Here is an 11,563-nt window from a genome sequence, read left to right as displayed (position 1 = left end):
AGGAGTGAAGTGACTTGCCCAAGACCACACAGCGAGTCAGGAGCAGGCCTGTCCCTCCAGCAGTGGTGCCATGTCGTCCCCGGGCCGTGGTGGCAGAGGAGCCGGTGTGAACGCCCCATCCTGCCACGTCTGTGATGTGGGCACCTCACATGACTGTCCCCTCACAGCCCTTGGGGGGGACCTAGGACATTATGTGAGGCCGCAGGAAAGTTTACCAAATGCTGCAGCTTTGTCCTGGTGGTGATGGGCACCCCGTTAACGGCAACCTTGCATTTGCTGTGTGGAGTGACCGTCACTTTACCGTCGGCATTTGTGAAGGAAGCGTGTTTATCTGAAATTCTAAGAAGACCAGAGTCAGTCTAAGACACCCAGCAAATGGCGGTTTTCGTGAGCAGGTAGGCTGATCTTTCTCATTTGCACAGGAGGGAAGATCTACAGCTGAGGAGGATGGCAGGTGGCCTCTCGGGCCTCCTGTGCACTGTGGCCCATGATGTATGGGGACAGCAGCGGGCGCAGGAGGACCCTGCCCTTGGGGAGCACGAGGAGCTGGGAGACAGCAGGCAAGGGCATTAACAGAACGAACACCAGCTGAGGGCCTAGCGCTGCGGGGAGCCGGCCAAGGCCACACTGGAGTCCTCCCGCTCCCAGACCAGTGGGATGGGGTGGTGGGAAAATGGCAGCAAGCAAGCTTCAGGAGAGACACTCAGGAGGCGACTCTTAACGAGCCTCACCTACTCCGGGTACGTTTCGATCTGTTTCTGCGCCCTCGCGCAGACCTTATAAGATTTGGGGCTGGACGTCAGGGGTATCAGGTTGGCGTCCCTCCTCCCCGCCCCGCTCCCCTGCACCGGATGTCATCTGTGTGTCCTGAATGACTGGCTCCTGCCTTAGCATGTTCCGTGTTCCTGCACTCTTTGGCCATTGCAGAATGTTCTGGATGTGGAGACTCGTGTGCATCCAAACCCTTTTCTGCATGGGGCCCAGGGATCCTGTGGGAAAGGTTGCGGCCTCATCACTGGAGTTCAGACATTTATGCACCTGTGCGTTGGACTAAGGACATGTTCTGGAAAGGGACTTGAGGGGGATCTCCAGGAAGATGTCCCAAGAAGGAGGCTGGCAGTGCAGGACGAGGCGGGGCCAGCCGGCCCCTGGGTCAGCACCCCTGCCACCACGATGGCCCGTGGGCTTTCGTACGGGGGCGGGGGGTGATCTGTCTGAAGGACGTAGGTGATGGTGCTTCCCAGCTGGAGAGCTGGAAGCAGGAGGAGGACCCTCCAGCAGCGGCCTCCCAGGCAGGGCAGCCACAGAGCTGGGGACAGCTCTTGACTGCGTGAGGCCCGGCATGGGTTTCCCAGGGCTCCTGCAGGGGCCTCCTGAGGGAGCCCTCGGGGTCACTCCCCAGTCTGGGCTTTCTGTAGTCCAGTGGGTCAGGGCTCCAAACACCAGGAGAGATCCAGGGATGCACTTATGTTTGGGCCACCCCCGGTGGGCTTGTTCGTTCAGCCCCCTTTCGTTTTCTGGCCAGCTCTACTTACATCTGTTTGTGAAGAATTATTACACAGAATCTAGAAACCAGCTTTCCCTTTTCTCCCAGGGTTGGAGCCCAGGAAGCAAACCAGCACTGCACCCTGGATTTCAGCCAGAGGACGAACGCCCTGCCCTCAGCTTTCTCAGACCAGCCCTGGAGTAAGTGGCCCGGGGAGACCTGGGCAGTGTCCCTGCTTGTCCTGCAGACTGTGTGGCTCTGTAGATCCCTAGATGGAGGAGTCACAATTCTCTAATGCTGGACGAGGACACTGATTCATGGAAGCTCACCCCAAACCTTGAATCGTGATAGCATTTGAGGCAGCCTGACCAGCGTCACATGAACCTGAAAAGAATCAAGATATGATTTATTTTAAAAATAAATCAGACACTTTCAGAATTTGACCGTAAGAAGTTAACATGTCTGATGTGTTGGAAGTGACATTTTCTCTACAGTGGGATGGTACTGAAGGGATTTTTCCAATTGGGATTTTCAATCATAATGGTACTTAGACATACTTTTCTTTCTGCCTTGTGTGTGCGGGGAAGGGGAGGGGGAGTTCCTAACTTTTTAAAAGTTCCACCTTCTTCATGAGCATTCTGGAGGAAGACACCATTAGTTCTGGGCCTTAGGAGACCCGCTGAATACTGGCCACAGGAGAGGTTCTGGCGTTTGAAGCTCTGTTTCTGTGTAGTGACAAGGAGTGCAGACATGTCACCCCCCACATCCCCACATCCCCACATCCCACGGCCATCTCGCACGGAGCCCTCGCGGCCGTCCTGGGGGTGCACGGAGCCCTCGCGGCTGTCCTGGGGGTGCACGGGGCCCTCGCGGCCGTCCTGGGGTGCATGGGGCCCTCAAGGCCGTCCTGGGGGTGCATGGGGCCCTCGCGGCCGTCCTGGGGTTGCACAGTCGGGGAGGGGAAGCCAGGGGCTCCTGCGGTCCTGGGTGCTGTGTTCCAACCTGTTCAGCACTCATTTAGGTCAGGAAGACAACTCAATGGCTGATGCCCTCCTCAGAAACCGCTAAACAAAAAGGTAACAAGAACGATGCCAGGATAATAGATGAATAAAACGTGCTGTGTACATCCAAAGGAATGTTTTTCAGCCTTCAAGAGGAAGGAAATTCTCACACAAGCTACATGGATGCACCTTGAGGACATTCTGCTGAGGGCATGAGCCAGTGAGAGAAGGATGAAAAGGTCCTTACCTGAGGTCCCCCCATCCTCAAACGCACAGAGACAGAAGGTGGGACAGTGGCTCCCAGGACTGGAGGGGGAGGGGCAGCTCGAGTTTCATGGGTACAGAGTTTCCGCCTGGGAAGATGAAAAGGTACCGCAGATGGATGGTGGTGATGGTTACACAATATGAATGTACTTAATGCCACTGAGCTGTACTCTTAAAATGGTTAAAATGAACTTTATGTATATTTTACCAAAATGAAAAATATTTAAAAAACAAGAAAGAAAAGAAACATGCCTGTGGGGCAAGAAGCATGAGAAGGGCGGGGAAGGGGGGCAGGGGGAGGGCGGAGTGGGGAGAAGGCAGGGCGGGGGCAGGGGGAGGGCGGGTGCAGGGGGAGGGCGGAGACAGGGGGAGGGCGGGGACAGGGGGAGGGCGGGGACGGGAAGGGCGGGGACAGTAGAGGGCAGGGGGAGGGGGAGGGCGGGGAAGGCGGGGGAGGGCGGGGGCGGGGGGCGGGGGAGGGCGGGGGGCGGGGGGAGGGCAGGGGCAGGGGGATGGTGGGGAGAAGGCAGGGCAGGGGCAGGGGGGGCAGGGGGAGGGCGGAGGCAGGGAAAGGGAAGGGGGAGGGCGGGGAGAGGGCGGGGGGAGGGCGGGGGCGGGGGGGCGGGGGGAGGGCGGGGGCGGGGGGAGGGCGGGGGGAGGGCGAGGGCGGGGGGAGGGCGGGGCAGGAGCAGGGGGAGGGAAGGGGGAGGGGAAGGGCAGGCAGGGGAGAGCAGGGAAAGGGGAAGGGCAGGGTTGGGGCAGGGGGAGGCAGGAGGAGGGTGGGGTGGGGAGAGGGCAGGGCGGGGGCAGGGGGCCGGCTGAGTACCAGCTTGAATGAAGTACTTGAGGACCCCGGTGAGCTGAGGGTCCTCGTTGACGTTAGGAAGGTGAGGGAAGGTCATCATCTGCCGCTCCTGCAGGAAAAGTGGAGAGGGTGGGCGTCACCCGTCCGCACCAGCCCACTGGGGAGAGCAATACTTCTTTCCCGTCTCTGTGCACCTTGTCAACCCTCCTGGGGAGGGAGGAAAGCTGAGAGGGGCTGGGGCGTTGCCGATGGTGGGGTGGAGTCTCAGGCAGGCCAGCCGTCAGGAGTCTGAGTACATCTGGACGGGACAGTTCCAAGGCACCGTCTCCCTGCTGCCCTCCCCAGCTGTCTGCATGCCCCGCTCTGCTCCCCCACCTGGGCAGGCCCTCCCCATGTCTCCATGCAGCCTCTCGTTCTCCCGAAGTGCCGCTGGCTGGCTGAGAATCAGATGCTGATGGCAAAAAGTGGGGTATGGCACGAACCCTCGCCTGGGAACCTGAACATGTCATTCGTCCACACAAGGACTGTTGTGGCATAGGGATTTGACAGTAAACAGAACGGGGATGATTATGCAGCCATGAGGAAGACTTTTACAGCTTGAAATCCTCTCTGACAAAGAGTAAGGAGGGCAAAAACCCTTCCAATTTTTACTGTATATGCAGAACCCAAAATCCCGTATTCCTCCATGTGACCCTACTTGACCCTTGAAGCTGAGAGTCCCAGCCACCACTTACCCAGAACGTGACTCAGCACAGCCCTAACCGTCTGGCTTCCTGATGCCACAGACCCCACCCTGCTCCACCCCCCAGGCCCTGAGGCTGTAGTTAGGCAGTATGAGGTTCCGGAATCCCCAGCTCCAGTCCCCAAGTACTCCAGGTCTGATCCTCGACTTTGGGATTTTCCCAGGGCCTGGTGGCCACAGGGAGTGGGATGGGGTGGAAGCCGGAGTGGTGAGGGGAGGCCGAAATTCACATCACAGCCCGTTTAGGGTGTGATATCATCAGCGAATGCCAGGATAGACACCCGGCCTCACGCCCTGCCAGGCACTGAGGCCTCCCCGGTTCTCTTGCTTGCATGCCCTGATGTTCTCTCCCTAGCTCTGCCAGTAGCATCATTACCAGTCACGTGTTACACATTCACTGAAAAAGCCTCGCCACAATCAGGCCTGGCCAGCCGGACTGCAGCCTGTGCCTGGTTCCCTGCCCTGGGCTCAGCCTCCGCAGGTGGTGGAGGTGAAGCTCACCTGGGCCTTCTCCAGCAGGTGTGCCCAGGTCACCTGATCAGGAGTCCCCAGCTGCTGCTCTGCCTGGAGACAGGCCGACGGCTCTGGAAGGAGGGAGGCATTTTAAGCAGCGGGTCTGCAGTGCTAGGGGAGGCACGGGATAGCTAGGGTGTCTCCGGCTCCATTCTCAAAGCCCAGGATCCCGGCAGCAGCAGGAATGCACCACACTTATGCGTAAAGACGAGATCTTTCGGTAAGTCCTACAAAGAGGACTTTTCATTTCCCTAATTTGTAAGACGTTAGTGCAAGAAGGTCCTTTAAGGGGGAGGCCTGAGTTCAGTGTTCTGTCTTATTTTTGTACTTGCTCAGGCTTGTGAGGGCATTTCACATGATTCCTCGCTACAGGGAATTCCCATGAGGTCGGCGGATTCGGGAAGAATCATAGGCTTACACTGTTTTCCACATAGTCCGTGTCTGTGCTTGCGAGCAGTGGGGGTTACATGGTACGTGTAGGTCCACGTCTGGCATGTCCAGTTTTTTATAGTACGGAGATTTCTGACAGGCAGAGCCAGGCCCAGGCCAGCCACACACACGTGTGCACTGATTCTGATTTCGGGAGCGCTTTGTTGAGGTTGAAGCCTCAGCGAGTCGGGTCGTGTGCCTGGGAATGGGCCAGGTGGGGCTCAGGCCTGGCCCACCCTCCGTCTGAGCCTTTGGGTAGCCTGCCACTACCCGAGGGCCCCCAGGAGGGAGGGAGCCCATTCGATATTGCTGCTTTGATACCGGATGTTCATGCCAATTTCATCTCAGTAGTTTTATTTTACCTTTTTATCCATCTCATTTTAAATCATTAATGAGCATAAAACGATATATATCTTTATGCTGCCAAACTGCAATCGAAGGTCTGTACCTATCGCAGGGGTTCTCGATAATTGCGCATGTTGGAATCACCTGGGGCGCTTTAGCTCTGACCGCTGCCCGGGATTCTCGTTTAGGAGGTTGGGCGGAGCCCTGTCACCAGGTGGCTGGGATGCACAGCCAGGGTGGAGCTCTGTCTTGGAGAAGGTGGCCAACCCTCCATGGGCTTCCAGCGTCATCTCTCCGCAGGAAGCCCTCTGCGGGCAGACATCAGGTGGCCACTGTCCAAATCTGGTAAGGAAAAACATCCTGGGAGAAACAATGATCTCAAAATAAAAATGAGGCTGGTCGCGGTGGCTCAGGCCTGTAACCCCAGCACTTTGCGAAGCCGAGGCAGGAGGATTACAGCCCAGGAGATCTGAGGCTGTCGTAAGTGGTGATCACACCTCTGCACTCGAGCCCAGGGGGACAGAGCGGACCCTGTCTCAAATATTAAATAAATAAAATGTCAATAAAAATGAGAGTAAGGGCCGGGCTCGGTGGCTCACGCCTGTAATCCCGGCACTTTGGGAGGCCGAGGCGGGTGGATCACGAGGTCAGGAGATCGAGACCATCCTGGCTAACACGGTGAAACCCTGTCTCTACTAAAAATACAAAAAATTAGCCAGGCGTGGTGGCAGGCACCTGTAGAACCAGCTACTCGAGAGGCTGAGGCAGGAGAATGGCGTGAACCTGGGAGGTGGAGGTTGCAGTGAGCCGAGACTGCGCCACTGCACTCCACCCTGGGTGACAGAGCCAGACTGTCTCAAAAAAAAAAAAAAAAAAAAAAAATGAGAGTAAGATGATCATCTTAAAATGCAGGGCTATTATTTCTCACAACTGCAAGTGAGTCTACGTTTATCTCAAAATAAAGTTTTTTTTAAAAGGATGGAACCACAATATCCTGGACAAAGCCCCAGTGCTCCCCACTGTGCCCCAACCACCCCTCAGATTCGAATCCAGGTGCTCCCTCCACCCCCGGCCCCAGGCTTCAGCCAGGTCAGACCCCCCTGTTGCTCAGGGCATCGGCCCCTGACTCGGTTTACCTGATATTATGGAGTTTCTGCATCTCGGCAGCAGCTTGCTGTTCTCCACCCTTGACTCTCTCATCAGTGTCCAGGTGTTGACTACTGTTTTGTTCCGGATCTTTTTAGCCCTTTCATGTGCAACGATGGACACACTGTTAGGCCTGGAGCCCCTTGCTGGAGCAGCAGCACCCCCAGGGCACACTCAGGTCTCCCCCCGCCCCAGATGACTTGAGATTCCGCACCAGGACTGGTTCCATTCAACCATTAAGACCAAAGTAACTTGAATCACCTGCACAGTTCAAATAAACATGTGCAGCTCAGCCAGGCCGGACCTCAGCCCCTGACATGTCCTGGGACCTGAACACACTCAGCCAATTGGGGTGACTTGGTTAACCTAAGAACCTGTCCAATCCCTGTGGCTGCTGAAATAACTCCTGGCCTGGAAGCTGTCGGGAGGCTCTGCTCTGCACGTGTGCCAGGCTGGGAGGAGCCTCAGAGGTGTTCTAGGTCACTCCTTCCGATGTCATCAGAGAAAACAGATGCCCCCAAATATTGCATGGGATATACAGTAAAACATTCCTTGTTCTCTGAAATTTCAATGTAACCGAGCACCTTGTATTTTTATTTGCTAAATCTGGTAACTGTACCCCTTTCGTTTTACACAGGGGAGATGGAATCAGAGTTTACAAGTCCCACAGGCTGTGGGCACCATTTTCTCTTTCCTCTGTATCACATGGTCTCTTGTGTAAAAACTGGGAGCAACAGATTTGCATCTGATAAGCAGGGAGAAAACAAACGTTCTGGATACTGCTTAAGGCAAAATTCGGTTTAAAGCTCTGAGCTTGGGCTGGGCATGGTGGCTTACACCTGTAATCCTAGCACTTTGGGAGGCCGAGAAGGGAGGATCACTTGAGTCTGGGAGGTTGAGGATGCCATGATCGTGCCACTGTACCCCAGGCGGGGTGACAGGGTGACACCCTATCTCAGAAAATAAAAATAAAACCTGAGCTTGTGTCAGATGCTGGAAGAAAATGCCTCATGGTGTGCCAGAATACTGAGGCTGTGCAGTGAAGAATGAGAAGGAAGACATTTGTCACCAACATGCAAGTGTTCCCGTGCTGAGAAGAGGGCCAGAGAAAAGACCAGAAGGGGAGGCAGTTCCTGGGTGGCATCGTAATAACCACAGTTCCCAAGCCTCACTCACACACCAGGCAGAACTCTGCTAGGCACAGTTCACACATGACCTCCCGTGGTCCTGTCCCCAGCGCTGTGAATGAGGAATGCTTGCTCAGTGTAACAGGTGATGGGGGAGAGGTTCTATTTCTTGCCCATGGTCACAGCTGCTAGGGCCAGACTCTGTCTGACCTGTAAGCCCACAGACCTGGTGAATGACATATCAGGGCTGGCAAGTAAGTTTCACCTCACATGCCAACTCCAGCTGCTCAGAACCAGGCCTGACAGTCCCAATCTCCTGCCCGGACTCGGTGGGGAGCTGTGCTGGTGGATTCCCAAGGCCGGCCTTTGCCTAAGGAGGGCAGGGCAGCATGTGGGGAGGGTCCTACCGTGGCCACAGACTCCCTTCTCCCCACACCTCCCTTTCTTAGAAGGTTCAGGAGGGCAGGCTTGGAACAAGCTGCAGAGGCCGAGGAGCAGGAACTTGGCTTGGTGACAGCCTCCCGTAGTGCTGACCACGTGGGCCTGTCTCCCAGCCAGATGGGTGGGAAGGAACCTGGCAGTGACAGCCTCTCCCCGCCTGGTGACTCCTGTGGCCATCCGGCCACCTCCACAGACTGCAGTGTGCAGTGTGGGCCCTGGGAAGGGCGGTAACTGACAGTGTGGAGAGCTGGTCTGTGCAGGGGCTGCAGGGCTGTCCAGCGAGTGGCTCTGACCGAGGAGCTGTCGCTTACAGAGCTCATCTTCATTTGTCATTAGCATAAAAATCCCCTGCCTGGCACCATTCTGTACCCATGCCTTGTGTGACAAAAGGAGAAAGCTGTGAACAGCCGTGCTATTCAGCAGGAAAATACAGGGACAGATCAATCACATCAGGACAAGCATCCGTGCCACCCCCTTCCCTGAGCCCCTGGCTCTGCTCCCATCCAGGACCCAGTGACACAGCCCTGCCCCGAGGCTCCGGGTCTCCATTCTTTCCCTCGTGCTTTAGTTCCTTTCATTCCTCTCTCTCAGGTCGTTTTGTTTTCCTCCTGGACCCCCTTCCCAATGCCAATCCCTGCAGTCTAAGAGCACTGACAGACTTTGCTAGATTTAGAACGTAGAACCACCATGGATGATAAATATTCACAGACGTACCTTTCCGCATATCTTAATGTTGATAGAGTTTCCTCATAGCAGATGTCAGCTGGACTTAACAGCCACAATCTGTGAAAACAGCCCTTTCAGACTTTGTTACTTATAGAGTTTATTGTTATTAAAGCAGCTCATATTCACAGAGCAGTTTGGCATCTTGTAATTTATGATATTGTTCCAACTTTACAGTTTAGAAATGGTGGCTTAGAGGCCACTTGCTGAGCTGGGGCTCGAACCCACCCCTGCCTTACTCATACCTGTGCTGCCAGCTGCGGTACTGACCGCCCTTGGGACTGAGCCCTCCGTGGACTCCCTCGGGGGCCTGAGTGATGGTTGAATGTTAGCCTCACAGAGACCTTGCTTGTTTCCTGACAGCCACTTGTATGGTTTCAAGTCTGGCTGTGACTTTATTTATACTTACTTTTTTTGAGACAGGGTCTCACTCTGTCACCCTGGCTGGAGTGTGGTAGAGCAATCATGGCTCACAGCCTCGACTTCTTGGGCTCAGGTGGTCCTCCTGCCTCACCCTCCAGAGTAGCTGGGACTACAGGCATGCACCACCACACTCGGCTAATTTTTGTGTTTTTTCTAGAGACAGGGTCTCCCTGTGTTGCCCAGGCTGGCGTTGAACTCCTGGGCTCAAGGGATACGCCCACCTCAGTCTCCCAAATTGCTGGAATTACAGGTATGAGCCATCGTGCCCGGCCTTGACTTTGGATTGATTGTTCTAGAATTCAGAAAAGTTTTCAACTCAGAAGCAAACTTAGTGATGATTGGGTGGGCAGGTCGCTGAGGGTGGCTGGGGAGGGTGGCTGAGGGTGGCTGTGGCAGCTGCCATGTGGCAGCACATCCTTTGTGGGCCGGGAGGCCCATGACACAGAGCACTGGGATCCCCGGAAGTAATTATTTACGTTTGTCTAACTTCACAGCTTTTAAAGCTTGTTTGGTTATGTCATCTCATTTAATCATCATGGCAATACTTTCAGGTGTATTTTTATCACCACTAAAAATTAAGGCTGGAAGACATTTGTGCTAAAACTGGGATTGGCGACATAGAGACTGGAGAGCTTGGCTGTCGGCCTTGCAGGTCCTCTGTTCTCTTTGTTTCTTGAGTTGATGGATGCCACCCTCGGCCTCTCCCGAGCATGCTCCTTTGTTAAAGCTTGCAGGTTCCCGAGATGATGGATGCCACCCTCGGCCTCTCCCCAGCGTGCTCCTTTGTTAAAGCTTGCGGGTTTCCGAGATGATGGATACCCACCCTCAGCCTTTCCCGAGCACGCTCCTTTGTTAAAGCTTGCGGGTTCCCGAGATGATGGATACCCACCCTCGGCCTCTCCCAAGCACGTTCCTTTGTTAAAGCTTGCGGGTTCCCGAGATGATGGTTACCCACCCTCAGCCTCTCCCGAGCACGCTCCTTTGTTAAAGCACTGCACTGCCCTCAGGCAGCCCCTGTCCAGTCTTGCAGGTCTGGGCGTCGTCCTGTGGGTCTCAGTGGCTTTGCACACATCTGCTGAGACCCGCTAGGTTGAATGTTGTAGGTTAACGTTCAGAGAGCATCTTACGGGCCTTCTTGTGTCCCAGGTTTTTGGGGGGATGTCCCGTTGAGGCCCACAGGTAACTGACAACCAGAAAAACTTTAAAATGAAGTATTGAAAATGGTCAGGATTGAGTGATAAAGGGTAAGGTTGTTTTACTGTGGATTTTGGAGAGAAATGCATGTAACTGGTCCCGACAGGGGACGTTTCTCTCCTAAGGAGGACAGCAGAGTGGAGGCCAGCACTGGGCTGGGGGCAGAGTTCACCCCATTTTGTCCCTCCCTGCAGCTGAAGCTGAAGAGCAGAGTCCTGATTTTAACACATTCCACCCTGTACCCACTTGGCAAACATTCGATAATGAGATTCCAGAGCCTTTGCTGCGATAACACAGTCAGCTGCTCTCCAGGGTGAACACACAGTCACACTGATTTCCAGCCTTGCCGGGGGATGACTGCTAACTTAGAATAACATTACATTGCTAGTTGTTTTTTTTTTTTTAATGGTACTAGTTTTTTTCGTGATAATAAAAGTAACATATATTCCTTGTAGAGAACTTAAACTACAGAAAAGAATAAATTTAAAAATTAGTAATATACAAACATTGTTTGAACATTGTACTAGAGTACCAGAAGTTACGAGATAATGGTAGGTCATCATTTGTTAGTCCTGAGGGGGAAACCAAACAAGGTGCAGTGGCTCATGCCTGTAATCCCAGAACTTTGAGAGGCGGAGGCAGGTGGATCACCTGAGATCAGGAGTTCAAGCCTGGCCAACACAGTGAAAACCCGTCTCTACTAAAAAGAAAAAAAAATGGCCAGGTGCATGCGCCTGTAACCCCAGCTACTCAGGAGGCTGTGGCAGGAAAATCGCTTGAACCTGGGAGGTGGAGCTTGCAGTGAGCCGAGACTGCGCCACTGCACTCCAGCCTGGGCGACACAGCGAGACTCTGTCTAAAAAAAAAAAAATTGCTAGGTTAGGTCAATGCAAAGTACTATATTATATTACAGGTGTATTGGGA

General features: G+C 54.4%; 1 protein-coding gene across 1 annotated transcript in view; it reads right to left on the bottom strand.

Annotated features, from left to right (window-relative positions):
* Nucleotides 1–11,563, bottom strand: part of LOC129014734 (kinesin-like protein KIF28P) — a 72,125-nt gene that overhangs the window by 20,027 nt on the left and 40,535 nt on the right. The window contains 5 exon segments of the mRNA XM_063661249.1: nucleotides 216–348; nucleotides 3,529–3,657; nucleotides 6,748–6,831; nucleotides 9,014–9,067; nucleotides 11,478–11,491. Of these exon segments, the coding sequence (XP_063517319.1) occupies nucleotides 216–348; nucleotides 3,529–3,657; nucleotides 6,748–6,831; nucleotides 9,014–9,067; nucleotides 11,478–11,491 (414 nt within the window).

This window comes from Pongo pygmaeus, chromosome 1 (genome assembly GCF_028885625.2).
Source record: "Pongo pygmaeus isolate AG05252 chromosome 1, NHGRI_mPonPyg2-v2.0_pri, whole genome shotgun sequence".
Classification (NCBI taxonomy): domain Eukaryota; kingdom Metazoa; phylum Chordata; class Mammalia; order Primates; family Hominidae; genus Pongo; species Pongo pygmaeus.
This window is presented reverse-complemented; position numbering and strand designations above follow the sequence as displayed.